The 14383-nt window shown below is 56.6% G+C and overlaps 1 protein-coding gene and 1 long non-coding RNA gene across 11 annotated transcripts in view; one reads left to right on the plus strand and one right to left on the minus strand.

Moving 5' to 3' along the window:
- Nucleotides 1–1455: 1455 nt before the first annotated feature.
- ABR (ABR activator of RhoGEF and GTPase) overlaps nucleotides 1456–14383 on the minus strand; it is a 230965-nt gene continuing 218037 nt past the window's right edge. For all 8 annotated transcript variants that reach the window (XM_045376367.3, XM_065532214.2, XM_074018143.1 and 5 more), the window contains 7 exons: nucleotides 10610–10669; nucleotides 10199–10308; nucleotides 9412–9551; nucleotides 8328–8462; nucleotides 7277–7382; nucleotides 4881–5028; nucleotides 1456–4241 (listed from right to left, as the gene is read on the minus strand). In XM_045376367.3, coding sequence (XP_045232302.2) covers nucleotides 4152–4241; nucleotides 4881–5028; nucleotides 7277–7382; nucleotides 8328–8462; nucleotides 9412–9551; nucleotides 10199–10308; nucleotides 10610–10669 — 789 coding nt within the window. In that variant the 3' untranslated portion in view covers nucleotides 1456–4151. The remainder of the gene's footprint in view (nucleotides 4242–4880; nucleotides 5029–7276; nucleotides 7383–8327; nucleotides 8463–9411; nucleotides 9552–10198; nucleotides 10309–10609; nucleotides 10670–14383) is intronic.
- On the plus strand, nucleotides 3757–11523 carry LOC141408740 (uncharacterized). 3 transcript variants are annotated; one of them, XR_012425089.1, is made up of 3 exons: nucleotides 3757–5383; nucleotides 7025–7166; nucleotides 9097–11523. It is a non-coding gene; the product is annotated as an uncharacterized lncRNA (long non-coding RNA). The 3 variants fall into 3 exon arrangements; XR_012425088.1 differs by lacking the exon at nucleotides 3757–5383 and having other exon boundaries at nucleotides 5884–7166; XR_012425090.1 differs by lacking the exon at nucleotides 3757–5383 and having other exon boundaries at nucleotides 6584–7166; nucleotides 9237–11523.

Raw genomic sequence — 14383 nt, forward strand, 5'->3', positions numbered from 1 at the left:
TTCTCCAGTGTCAGGGACGTGTTTTAACATGTCGTGTTTTCCACTTGACCTTGTGGTATTTTTCTTGGACTAGTTGTGTGCCATGGGTTTAAAAACAAAAAAAAAAGCCGTCTACAGTTGGGCTTCAGCACCGCTGCTGCTTTACCCTGGTGCTCTGCGGGGGAGACGGCACTGATGGAGTCAGGCCTTTGCTCTTGGGAGAGGCACAGGCAGGTAGCCTGGTGGGGGCCACACAATTCTGGGCCCCTTCAGCCAGTGGTAACGAGTCTCCTTTTTCCTATAATACAGTTAATTCCTCTGCCCTTTCTTTTTCTGCCTCCTTCCTCATCTGCCACGTCTTCTAGCCCACACACTCTTAACCAGAGTTCAGACTCAGCTTACATGGCCTGGTGGCCCGAGTGTGTGTGTGTACACATGAGTGATGTCAAACCCAGCTGGTAACACCTTCCTTGGGTCATGTTTGCCATTTCCTTGGAATATGAGCTCCTGCTCAAGGCTCATGTCCTTTTACGGTGAATTCTATATAATGCCCCTCCCAGTCTCACAGCTAGGAGGCTTCATCACTACTAGGCCAGTTGGAGCATTCCCTAGAGCTCAGAACAAACTGTTTCCTCTACTGTCCCTGAATACAGGACACCTGCAGGCACTCTGAAGCAAGGGCAGACACTTCTACCTGGTACCTGTCAAAGTCCTAGGAGGCCTGGGATCTTCCATCTTTCAGTCTAGCACATGGGAGCAAATGCAAGAAATGCTGCCTGGAAAGATGAGCTCCAGGGCTGTCAGTAGCCATCGGTTCCGTAAGCCGAGCATTGTCCACACCGCCTATTCGCTCGAGAGATGAATAGTTTCCTGTTTTAGATGGCTGGGGAGCCAGTATGAGCTCATAAACCAAACAGCAATTTTCAGAGACATCTGTTCCTGATCTTCAGAATAAACTCAGTGTCCAGTTGCTTCGGCTGGTGGGAGCCGATATTCATGCCACTGGTTCACCCAAAGGGAGGGTAGGCCCTCGGAGACCCAGCTTCTCTGACAAGCAGATCAGACCAAAAGGCTGCCTCAAAGATGTGCCACTTGGAAGGAAAGTGTAGAGAAGCGTTTACATCAAAGAAGATGCTTCCTCTCCAGTGGACAACGTCATGCCACTTTCAAGGCACACCAATGGCCAGGTCCCGGGTGGGACATTTGTACTGTAGCAGCACATGGCAAAGGTGAGCCAGAAGCAGCCTGGATGCTGGCCGATCTGGAGGCCTTTCTGAAGAGCAAGGAGAGGGCTCAAGCCCACCTCCCCGCAGCTCTGCCCCAGCCCCCATGGGCCACAGGGAGGCTCAAGGGGAGTGAATTAGGTAAACAGATTCCTGGAAACTCGCATCTGGATGCAGCTGGAAGAGTTAAATATTTAGATTGGTGGCTTCCCTGGACCACTGCGAACACAAACATCCACACACCAGGGCTGAGTTTTGTGCAAATGTTGGGGCTTTGCCTTTTTTATTAACATTTTCCTCTCACGTGGTTTACATCAATTTATAATAATCTACATAAGTTGAAACAGAACATAGACAAAAAAATATATCCTTACCAACTTATTAAAGTCAGATATTCATGACAGGTCCCATCCTACCTGTGTATCAGCAGAAACTGGCAGCCATCAGCCATTGCCCAGCAAGGACAGGCAGACCGGGGTTCCTTAGCCTGACTCCTGCTGGGCACAGTGACTGGAGCTTCCAGGCTGCACAGTCCCTGCTCACAGGAGAACCCTTAGCCTGACTCCTGCCAGATGCAGTGACTGGAGGTCCCAGGCTGCACGGTCCCCGGCTCCTGACTCCTGCGAGGTGCAGTGACTGGAGGTCCCGGGCTGCACGGTCCCTGGCTCCTGACTCCCGTGAGGTGCAGTGACTGGAGGTCCCGGGCTGCACGGTCCCGGATCACAGGAGACCCCGCTGGGTGTTTGCTTGGTGCAGTTTAGTCCAGGTCGGGCACCTGACCCTCCCCGCTCTGGGGGTGGGATTTATAAATATGAGCCTTTGCGTTTCTCAGCCTTTGCAGCCTTCCCGTAGCCTGTTCTCATATTGCCTCAGCAAGCTTGGGGCCGTGGGGCTCCCTGAGGCTGAGATGCGAAGGTGCCCACTCTGGGCCGTGACTCACTCTGCCCCTTCCTGTCCATCGCTTTGGAAGCAAGCAGGAGCCTTCTGTGCCACACACCGACACTCGGATGCCAGGCAGGGACCTCAGGAAGGGCCAGGCGCTGGGTCTTTAGACTCAAGTTCGCTGCCTGTTCCACGGAGCACGGGCTCCTTACAGGCAGCTGATGGTCAGGACTTCCTTCCTCTTGGGCATGTCTCCTCCGTGCACAGAATATTTACTGTTCTGCCCAAGGCAACAGGAGTAAATGGGATCCAAAAGGGCTCTGCCCCTCACTGAGCAAGTGCTACACTGTTAGGGCCAGCACACCCTTCTTTCAGACTCAGCCCTGAGCACAAGAATGGGAACTGAGCTCCCCAGTCCTGAGGGCCCAGAAACGACGCTCTGCCACACAGAAGAGCCAGCAGCTTAACTGTGGCTGTAACTCAAGCCCCTGGAGCCGAGTGTGCTCTCCTAGGCTGAAGGCCCGAGGCTGGCAGCCACAGCTCGTATGGGAAACTGCGGTGGGAACACACCTCACTCCTTCCTAGGAAGTCTCCAAGTTGGGAATGGAAGCTTCGGGTCCCTACTCCCTGGTGGGTGCCTACAGCACCAACAAGGAGGCCCCAGCAGAACCCAGCCCCGAGAGGCAGCTGTCTGACTCCCCACAACTTCTGGAGTTCCCAGCGTTTACCCAAAAGGCTGCGTCCAGAAGCTGGGGTGGCAGCACAATGGCTGGCCACCGCGGGCCTGTGCCTTTCCTTCCCAGGTCCTGAAGGACCCGTGGCAATGCTTGGCTGTGGAGAGTGTGTAAAATCTAAGGCAAGAGTACCACGAGGTCCTGCGGTCCCAGGGACCTCCTGGCTGCAACCTGCCTGCCTGGACACCTGCTTCAGCCACATCAGTCACCCTCCAGGAAGCCTGGCCCCACTCGAAAAGCCCCCACAACTTGCTCCTAAGAGCTGTCCCACCCGCGACCCGGGACACGCTGCGTATGCGTACCTCCCCCGTTCAGCCCGTCCCCACCTGAGACCCGGGACACCCAGCGCTGCTTGTGCATTCCTCCCCACTTCAGCCCTTGGTGTTTTCTCAGCAGGCTGACTGCCTCCTCCTCCACTCTCTCCTGACCCTCTGGCTATCTCAATAGCAGGTCACTTGTGAGTCTTTACACTCAAAGGAAATAGAACAGCAGGGAAGGGAACTGAAAAGCAGTAGAAGAAACAGTCAGAGATGCCTCACTGATAGGCAGGAGGCTGAACAGGTAAACCCCAGAAGTGGAGATTCCCAAACGGAAAATTCCAGAAATGGGTGCTCCAGCTCTGTGCTAAGCTGGGGACGAGTGTGAGTGTATGTCCTTGTCCAGCATTTGCACAGGCAGCAAGGCAAAGCAGGTGTGCTCCCAAAGGCGGAGGTCGAGGAGAGGCCGGCAGCAGCAAACGGCAGCACCCAACAGGCCACCGCTGTCCCCGCCACCCGGGGCCTCTTCAGAGCTTTCAAGGTGATGGAGCGAAGACCGAGGGTGCACATGCATGCAGGCAGGCCGGGAAGGAAGAGCGGGTGGAGGAAGACAGGGGAGGCTGCCAGGAGACCGCCATCTGGGAGCAGGGCCAAGAGAGAAGCTGGCAGCAGTTACACAGCGCAAAATAAAAGGCCTTGGGCTGGACTCAGGAGGAAAGAAAGTGCTGGAGGAAATGAAGGAACAAAGCGGGCTGTCTGTGTGCCCACGCCGGGCTGGTCACTACCTTTTCCGCATGACAAGTGTACATGAAACAATTCCCGAACAGCACGGAGCATCAGACACAACTAGAGGTACAGAGGGCAGGAGGTGGGAGGCGGTGGTGAGGCTGGGGCTGGGCAGCCGGCTTTGTACAAGGTGGTACAAAAGACGGACGCATTCCAGTTCTCGGAAGCTGGCTTCCCTCGAGTCTGGAGCGCTGGGTTTGGGAGTTTTCTATTGCAGTCTTTCAAGTCTGGGCTGGGCCCCGGGCTGGAGGGGCTGGCTCCACCCCTCCCCGCAGCCACCCTGCCTCGGGCTACACGTCGGTGGAGAAGTACAGCGTGTTCCGCTTGAGTTCTGCGAAGGAAATGGGGGGGTGCTGCAGGTAGTAGAGGAGGACCTGGACCTGTGGGGAGACAGGAAGGCAGAGGCTGGGCTCCCTGGCCTTGGCCGTGCGCAAAGACGTGGTCCTTGCTGGCTCCAGCCTGTGTTGCCCCTCCCACTCCCTAGACTGGCTCCGGCCACCCCCCTTCCTGGGCAGTCCAGGTGTTTGCCTTTCTGCAGCCGTGGAAGGCGCTACAGGGCAGAGGGTTGCGGGGGCCTGGGGCCGCTTCCCCAACCTGGCCATAGGCTTCCGCTCTGTCCTGAGGCGGCCACAGTCTGACCCCCGCTCTGGGTCTTGCAGGAATCCCAGGGAGGCCTCCTGCCCTTGGAAGCAACCTCAGAGCTTCCATGTGTGAGGACAAGGACCCAGCATCTCCCCCACCCCCGGGCTTGCTTTCTGAGACCGAGGCCCTCCTGAGAATGCAGCCGGCATCTGGGACAGACATTCTCTGGGCCCTGGTCTAGGTTCACGCATTTGTTTTGGCCTGGGAGGGGCAGAAGTGTCTGCAGTCCTGCCTCCCTGGTGACACCCCACAGCCCATCAACCGAGCTTCCCATGAGGGAAGAGGCGTGGAGACTGAGCTGTTCTCTCTCCTCCTGAGGGGGCTTGTCTCACCCTCTGCCAGCCACGGGCCTGGGCGGTGCTGGGGGGCCGGGGTACCTGTGCCATGACGTCGTGAGACCAGATGTCGGCAGCCGAGGTGACGTGTGCTTTGCTCTCCACTTCTGAGGGTCTCAGTAACGTGGGTCCAAACACGGTAGCCAGGTTGTGAAGTGACATTTTGTTGATGGGCTCCTTCTCGGCAACCCTAAAAAGGAGAAGATTTCGGGGAAGAAAGAAGCCCTTTCTCCGCGGCCACTCGGACGCCGGGACACTCGGCCCTTGCTGTAGGAGCTCCTGAACGACTCCTGGACGGGGGTCACCATCTCCCTCTCCTAGGAGTGGGGACCTCCCCCGGGGGAAGGGGACTCATCCAGGAGAGCAGGGCCCAGCCAGGTGCTGGGTTCTGTGCTGACATCTCCAGCTGCTGGGCCCTCCCGAACTGACGGTGAACTGCCAGAGCCAGGGAGCCACAGAGGCCAACCCCAGCTCCCTGGCCTGAGAGCAAGTGCTGCTCTAAAAACTTCCCCTGTACCAGCTCACACTCGAGGCAGTCCTTTGAGGTGAGTACGATTATCATTATCCCCATTGTTTAGATGAAGAAACCCAAGTAAGGAGGGCGTAAGTGACTTGCCCAAGGTCACACAGCTAGCAAGTGGTAGAGCTGGGATCTGAACGCAGGTGGCTGCCTCCAGGACCTATGCTCTTAACCGCTCTGTCACTTACTCCTGTGCTAAGTGGTCCAAAGGAAGAGTCAACCTGGGTGAGGCAGGGGAGAAAGGTAGGCAGGGCCTGGAGCCCAGCAGGAGTCCTTAGCTAGACCTGGGGCTCTGCCAGCTGTGCTGGGCCAGGAGCAACCCTACTTCCAGATGAGCCAGGGACTGCCCCCATGCCTTTCCGGTCCGTCTCGTGGGACCCAGGGCTGCCTCCTGTGCCTCTCCGGAAGGAAGGGTCTGCCTCGTGGGACCCAGGGCTGCCTCCTGTGCCTCTCCGTCTGCATCGTGGGACCCAGGGCTGTCCTCCCTCCGGATCCCCCCCTGCTTCTCTTGCTCAACAGGCCAGATGCTCTGCGATGCTTCCCTGGGGTAACAGCAGGAGCTGCCATCAGGGCTGGTGTCCAGGCAGGCCCAGGGTCAGCAAACACATCAGAGGGGCTCTGGTTCTCCTTCAGTCTCAGAAAATGTTTCTGGGCTGAGACCCACCCAGCCTAAGCAGCGCCTCTCACCCCTCTCCATACCATCATTCCCACCCTCCAGGCAGGAGCTGTGGCCGCGCCTGCTTTGGAAACAGGCAAACAAACACTGTGATGCCAACAGGCAGCTGTGCAGCGGGGCCAGCCCCTCACCACACACGCGCACACGGCCCAGCCAGGGGCCCAGATGTGGGAACAGACTGTGCCCAGTTCCCAGGGTGGAAGTCGAATGAATTTTCCCTTCTCACTCCTCCCCACAAGGCTTGCCAAACGCTTTCGGAATTGGTCAGGGCTCTAGTCCTGGCCAAACCAGAGGAAAAATGTTTCATGATGGGAAAAACAAGACACCAGCCCCGGGCGCGTCCAGGTCTCCGCTGGCTCTCCCGAGCCTGGCCCGGCTGAGCTGCAGCAGGGGGCCTGGCCCTGAGTTGGGGCTGAGCTCAGGGAGGAACTGTTCTGCAGAGCAGTCTGAGGGGCTCCCTGGTCCTGGCGTGCAGGCGGGTTAAAGGGACGCCCAGGGACCACCTCCCCACACAAGCCTGAGGACCTCTTCAGGGCCACTTTCAGTTCTAAACTTTGCTATGGGTACAACCAACTTTAGCCACTCTTGGTTGGACCTGTCTAGAAAGGGTGGTGGGAGGGCAAGAAAGGTCTGAATTTAGGATCTGGAAGTTGAGGGCTCTAAGGACAGATCTGCTACTAACCCAAGCAAGTCTCCGCCTGGTGTGGGGACTCAGTTTCCCTATGTCAAGTGAGGTGTGGGCCAAGACCAGTGCGTTTCACCTGTTTTGACTGTGGCCCACAATACAGCCCGTTGTAACAGTCCACACGCCTCCAGGTAACTGAACAGCAGCACCTGCACTCAAGGCTTGCAGTGTATCCTACTGCTGTCCGTTCCCCACTTCATTCAGAAAAGGCTACACTGGTTAAATGAACCACCAGTAGGTCAGGACTCACTGATTATAAAACCTGCCTACAGTCCTAATACTATCTGTTCTCCATTCACTTACAGAAGGCTGAATGGACTCAGTGAACCACTGGTAGGTCAAGGACCCACTGATTATAAAACCTGCCTGCAGTCCTGAGCATTCTGTGGTCAATATTTGAGGTTACTACTCGTTACGGGACCCAAATATTTCTCAACACAGAAAAACGTGAGTGCAAGAACTTGGAGAGCAAACTCTCACCCCCCACAGACAGCCCAACAGAGGCAGCGCCCACGCGGAGGGACTGAGGAGGTGGGGCCGGGGCCCCTCCCTGTTACCTTTTCAAGTGTTCCAGCAGGAAGAGGAAGGTGATGAGGTTGGGGTCGGGCAGGGAACGGAGCAAGTGCATCATGCAGTTTTCCTTGGCAGCAGGGTCTGACAGGGCTGTGGGAGAGAAGGGCCAGTGTGGCGTTCAGCTCCAGGGGCTTCCCACCAGAGCCCCTGTGGTCATGAGGCTGTGGGCCCCTGCAGGAGACCCCAGGCTTCCAGGCGTTTGGGAAGCAGATCCCACAGGGGAGGGCCTCGTGTCTGGGTGGGCTATTAGCAGCTGCTTCCTTCAGGAGGCCTCACCATGACTGGTAACTCAGCCAGGAGGCCGGCTGGTGGGAGCAGACCCCCTTCCTGCAGCCGACTGCATGGGCCTGGGCGCTGGGGCATCCCGGGTCTCCTAACAGGACACCCCCTGGTCTGTGTGGCTAAAGATGAAGCCAGTAGGCACATATCCTGCCAGTGGTGGATTCTGTTTCTCAGCCCTCTCTGCTGCTGGCGTGTGGGTGTGAGCAACCTTCCGCGGGGGGGCTGAAGCTCTGGTCTGCCCCAGGAGAAGAAAAGGCTGAAGGGATGCCCTTGGGGCTGGGTTTGGCCCAGGTGGGTGGAGGCAGAAGGCCTGCTGGCCGGGGCCCTCAGCAGAGGTGACAGGACGGTGTGTGGTCTCGCTGGAAGGCTCAGCACAACCAGTCTCAAGTACCCTCTGGCTTGAACCAGCCTCCTCCTCGGCTCTGGAATGCCAGCCTCTGGCCACTCGCCTCAGGGCAGTCTGCCCTGGATGCTCGAGCTTTCGAGCAAGAGGCCAATGTCCAAATAGGAAGCAGAGGGGGCTGCCCATGGGGACATCAGGGGCAAGAGGCAGGCCAGAAAGGGCCCGGTGTCTGCACCAGGTCCTAGCAGGCCACACCTCACCCTCGGGCCCCTCAGCCACAGGCCCCAGTGCACTGGAAAGGTCAGCCAGCAGAGGAAGCCACAGATATTTCTCCTGCTGATTACTTCTCCGGGCAGGGAGTCCTGGCTCAGTCCGGCCCAGCCGAGCCCTAGGAGCCCTCAGGGCCTCACCGATGCCCTCCATGAAGGCTGGGTAGAGTCGGTCCGTGAGGAGGGGCTCAGGCAGTTCCCGGAAGTAGAGCTTCAGCGTGCCGGCGATGGCATTGATGTCCATGTCGCTCAGCATCAGCAGGATGTCCTTGTTATCTGCAGGGGTGGGGCCGAGGTCAGGCAGCCTTAGCTGGGCCGGCGGCCCTGTTCCATGCCCCCACCCACTCCATCTCTGGTTCTGGTCTGCCCCGGAAAGGCAGGACATAGAGAATGCCCACAGGTGTCTGTGGGTCGCGGTCGGGGGAACGGGGAGACAGCCTGGGGCCATCTGCTGTGGCTGCTCGGGAGAGGGTATCTGGGGAGTGAAATTCATCACCCAGAGTTCACAGCCACATTCATACCGTGCGGCCTGCACCTGCCTTCCAATGGGAACATCCCCATCGCTAAGCCCCTGTCTGGAAGGCACTGCACGCTTTTCACACGTAAAAGCACGTTCCCACAAAGCCTCAGTTTCTAGGCTGCACAGAGGAGCCAAGGCCAGCAAGTTCCCAGGCCCCAGCCGGTCCTCCACTCCAGGCTCCCCACAGATTCATCCTGCCTGGTCAGTGCAGGTTTCCTGACAATTGGGTGTGTGGTTGCTGCAGCATGAACCAGCAGGAGCAGGAAGGAGAAACCAGAAAGGTCAGGCCTCACCATGGTGGACTATGCAGAGGCAGAGCTGCCCCGGCGGGGACTTGGGGCCCTGGAGACAGCAGTGCAGGCTCAAAGCTCTTTCCCCGCGATTCACTAGGCACCCAGGAACTAGCAAGAAAGCCAGCCACGCAGACTCTGGTTAGATCTGAGTTTAAGTCCAGAACCAAAACCCACAAGCTGGGTCATCCTGGGCAAGCAAGTCGGCCCTTCTGAGTTTCTGCAGTTCCTTCCCTGCAGCAACGGACAAGAGATTCGCAGGGAGCGGATTACGTGAGAAAACACAGAAAAAGCACCTGCCACAGGGACTCTGAAGCAGACCAAGGCTCCTCTCCAGGAAGGCTCCTGGTTCTCCCGAGCTCTCCCGTCCATCCCACCAGCCTGCACCCACCCCGGCTGGGCCTTCCAGACTCACTGGCATCGAAGACGGCCTTGAGCGCCTGGATGTCCGTGGCCACGCCTGATATCCGGTAGATGCCAACCTCCTCGATGCCCCTCTTCTCCACCTCCTCCACGCACTGCCGGACGATGTAGGGCACCTTGGAGCGTTCCCGCCTGGGGTGGGGCGTGAGGATGGGTGGAGGGCGGCCCCCATGACAACTCTCCCGTAGCAACCCCCACCCAGCACACCGGCCCCCGGAGAGCTTCTAGCATTCGGAATGGAGAGACGGGGCAGGGGGGCGGGGAGGGCAAGAAAAGGGCAGAGAAAGAGGCCACCGCACCCCACCCTAGCCTGCCCACCCGCGGCCTGCCTGCGGAGGGGCCGCGAATGACGTGGGCAGGAGAAGGTTTGGGAACTTGAGACGGTCAGGCCGAGACTCTAGGGAAAGAACGCCCCCCAGATTCAGACGCTTGTAGGAGGCCCGGAAGGCAGCCCACACGAGGAGGTGGGTCAGGCCTGAGACAAGGGGCTGGGGTGGCGATGAACTGGGGGATGCATGCCCTTTCCCGAGGGGCAGCCAGTCCCTGTTGGTGCCGAGCCCAAACGTGGGCCCCCGGCTGACAGAGCTTCCCGCTTATTACGAGGAACAGACGATCTGGGATCTCACAAGACACCTTCCAGCATTTCAGTGCCGGCTCACGTGCTTCTAAAGCGACTGATTAGGTGCCAGGATGGGCCTAGGCGGGGAGGGCCGGGGGCCCAGGTTGGTGGGGACCAGGGGCACCGACGCCAGGACTGGGAGACTGGAGGCAGCACCTACTTGGTCACCACGCTGATCTTCACACCGAAGACACCGGTCTGCTTTTTGGACGGGGTCCTCTTCAGGCTCATATCTCGGCTGGTGAATTTCATGGAAAATTCCACTTTGATCTGGTTGGGGGGTGAGGCAGGTACAAGTTCCCCAGGGAGTGAGTGCCCAAGGAATGCCCCCAAAACACAGGGGTCCCCTCCCCAAGACTGCAAACGAGGGCTGGCTCACACCCAGGGCTCCCTCAACACCTGCAGGACGGCAGCGGGCAGGGTGTGGGCAGGAGGGGAGGGGGGCTGGGCTGCAGGGAGGTCCAGGCGGCACAGCAGCCCCAGGAGCGGCCAGAGGGCCGGGCTGCCCACCCGCTGCACAGATGTTCCACCTCCCGGCTCACCCGGTTGATCGTTCCCATCCCCGGCTCACCCCATTCATCTCAATCACGTCTGTGTGCCAGTTCTTGGTCTCCACAGTTTGTGGGTCCAGCTGCAGAGAGAGAATGTGGGTGAGGGAGGTGCCCACTCGGAGGCCAAGCCAGAGCTCTCCCCGTGGGTCAGCACTGCTAAGAGCCAGCGACACAGTCAGGAAGGCGATGTGAGCAGCTGGGATAAGCTGATGTTTACCTGGAAATCAACCCTTCGGGGGGCCCTAGCCCCCAGGCCCCTGTGGCCGCCGTGAGGGAGGCGGGGCACACCCTGTTAGGCACTCCTGCCCGTGACACCTTATTCACTCGTGACTGCCAGCCCGGGATATGCGTATTATTACCCCATTTCACAGATGCAGAAACTGAGGTGCACAAAAGGTAAGCACCTGATTAGGAGGTGCTGGAGCCCATCAGGAGGGAACCAGCCTATCCGAGTCAGGAGCCCATGCTCAGGAGGCCGCCTGGGTTTGAATCCCGGCAAGTTTTAAACTCACTAAGCCTCAGTTTTTCCATCTGCACACGGGAGCCAGCAACAGAACCTGCTTCCCTGGGATTGCTGTGAAGATTCAGGGAGGCAACTTGGGTCGAGCCGTCAGCTCCCAAATAAGCAAATCCTCCACAGGAGAAGTCCCCAGGCTTGGGCTGGAGCCCAGGGAGGTGCGGACCCTCCCTGGGTCAGGGGAGGTCAGAGGCACCCCTCACACAGGACTGTTTCACGTTCTGTTTCTGTAACTCGGGGACTGCCTTCAAGCCTGTCTGCCTGTGCACCTGTGAACTAATTCTGAGCTATTTGCACCCTGGCACATTCTAAAGTCAACATCTGAACATTTCCAAGTTTAAATAGTTGCAAAGAGTATGATTTCCAGAATCATGTCAATATTGCCATCCTAAAATAAAAGTGTTACATCGTTCCTTCCCATGGATTCAGTGGGATCTAAATACCCCAGCGACGTGATACCCACACTCATCCATTTAAAAACTACACAAGGCCAGGTGCAGTGGCTCATGCCTGTAATCCCAGCACTTTGGGAGGCTGAGGCAGGCGGATCACGAGGTCAGGAGATCGAGACCATCCTGGCTAACACAGTGAAACCCCATCTCTACTAAAAATACAAAAAATTAGCCGGCGTGGTGGAGGAGGCCTGTAATCTCAGCTTTTCGGGAAGCTGAGGCAGGAGAATGGCGTGAACCCGGGAGGTGGGGCTTGCAGTGAGCAGAGATCCGGCCACTGCACTCCAGCCTGGGCGATAGAGCGAGACTCCGTCTCAAAAAAAAAAAAAAAAAAAAAAAAAACCTACATGAACAAGCTCTTCTTTCCCTCACAGAGCTCCTGGATCTTCTCTCCTTGAATTTGTTTCCATTCCATTTCTCCTAAAGAATGTTGTCCTAGTTTATATTTTTATATTTTCAAGTCCTTTATTCACCATTATATTTTACTTCCACAAAAAAAATCTGTATACATTGAAAACAAAAATTTCCAGAGATCACAAGGGTCCAAATATTCAAAATATATTCAGGATTAGTTAGTACCATGATTGGCAGTAGACAATCAAAAAGATGGCCAGGCATGGTGGCTCACGCCTGTAATCCCAGCACTTTGGGAGGCTGAGGTGGGTGGATCACCTGAGCTCAGGAGTTCGAGACCAGTCTGGCCAACATGGCAAAACCCTGTCTCTACTAAAAGTACAATAATTAGCCAGGTGTGGTGGCAGGCACTGTAGTCCAAGCTACTATTTGGGAGGCTGAGATGGGAGAATCGCTTGAACCCAGGAGATGGAGGTTGCAGTGAGCCAAGATCGAACCACTGCACTCCAGCCTGGGTGGCAGAGTGAGACCCTGTCTCAAAAAATAAAATAAAATAAAATAAGCCTACACATTATACATTTTATTTATTTTTTTCAGACAGAGTTTTGCTCTTGTTGCCCAGGCTGAAGTGCAATGGCGTGATCTCGGCTCACAGCAACCTCCGCCTCCCAGGTTCAAGCGATTCTCCTGCCTCAGCCTCCCGAGTAGCTGGTATTACAGGCGCCTGCCACCACGCCTGGCTAAATTTTTTGTCTTTTTAGCAGAGACAGGGTTTCTCCATATTGGTCAGGATGATCTCGAACTCCTGACCTCAGGTGATTCACCCGCCTCGGCCTCCCAAAGTGCTGGGATTACAGGCGTGAACCACCGCGCCCGGCCTCATTATACATTTTCATAAATATTAAGTAGTAAAGTAACTTTTTCGTGGAATTCTCTCTCAATGAGATGGGCGGAACATTTTTTGTTTTAGTTCACGTATCTATATGTTATTTTTTGCTAGAGTGAAATGAGGTTCAGCATCAATTCTGTTCATGTTTCTGGTTTTGTTGTAAAACATGCAGGTGCAGTGGCTTCCAGCTACAGGATCGCTTGAGCCCAGGAGTTCGAGACCAACCTGGGCAACGTAGGACCATGTCTCTAAAATGAGCAAAAAAGATGTGAACAATGAAACATTTTGTTCACATAAAGAAGTAGATGAGGTCAAAAAGAGTCTTATTACAGCCGTGTTACACCATTCTTTAACCTCTTTCCATGCTATCCGCCTTAAATCGCATATATATCTATCACTGAAAACTACTTGAAATGATCTCTCAGTTGAAAATGAAGTCCTCCATCAGTTTTGTGGAAGGCAAAGAACTGGATACCACCTGACTTTTGAAAAGTTGTAAGTGGCCACTAGAGTCTTTTACTTTCTAAGCACCAACCCCAGCGTTTTTTTGTTTTTGTTTTTGTTTTTTTTTTTTTTTTTTTTGAGAGAGTCTTGCTCTGTCTCCCAGGCTGGAGTGCAGTGGTGCAGTCTTAGCTCACTGCAACCTCTGCCTCCCGGGTTCAAGCGATTCTCCTGCCTCAGCCTCCCGAGTAGCTGGGATTACAGGTGCACGCCACCACACCCGGCTAATTTTGTATATGTAGTGGAGATGGGGTTTCACCATGTTGGCCAGGCTGGTCTTGAGCTGCTGACCTCAGGTGATCTGCCCGCCTCGGCCTCCCAAAGTGCTGGGATTATGGTGTGACCCGCTGTGCCTGGCCACTACCCCAACATTTCTAAAAGCCCCTCTGTTCCTCACCCAGGAGGTCTGGGCACCCTGGGCCCAGCCCCCACAGCGAGCCTCGGCCTCTCCTCTGCAGAGGACAGGATGGCGAGATGCCGGCTCTCGGGCAGATGGGCTTTCTGGCAACAGCACCTATGTGGCAGCTGAGGATCTGCAAACTGATTTCCTTAAAACTCTCCTGCCCACGTCACCCTCAGAACGTCTCTGTGCACTCTGAGGTGTGTGCGTGCCACGGTTTCAACACTGTTGCTATAACAGGCCACTGTCATCACGGAAAGGAAACTGGATCTGGGTCAGCCTTGGGCTTCCTGCCGCTCGATGTAGGTCCTTCCCACATCTTCTATCACCCACACACCGGCTGGGGACAGGTGGCACCCAAGCCTCCGACGGGGTCTGGGTCTGCACTTGGTTTGCCCTGAGCCCTGCATTTGGGGCCAGCGGTGGCCCAGGCCCTGTCTTTGGCTGTTCCCTGCCCAGAGGAGAGATGGACCCAGAACAGGAGACAGAAAAAGTCAGGCACGTGCAGAGAACCAAGCACCCCTCGGGGAGAACCACTGCTCCGAGCACCTCTTCACACACGGGAGGTGTGAGGCCGCCACCTGCCCGGCTGGAGGCAAGGGTCCTACAGGGTCTCAAAGGAAGCCCCAGTTCTGGCCTCGCTTTCCCGAAACCTCTCTTCTCCCCTCTACGCTGCTTTTG

This window comes from Macaca fascicularis, chromosome 16, assembly GCF_037993035.2.
Source record: "Macaca fascicularis isolate 582-1 chromosome 16, T2T-MFA8v1.1".
NCBI lineage: Eukaryota > Metazoa > Chordata > Mammalia > Primates > Cercopithecidae > Macaca > Macaca fascicularis.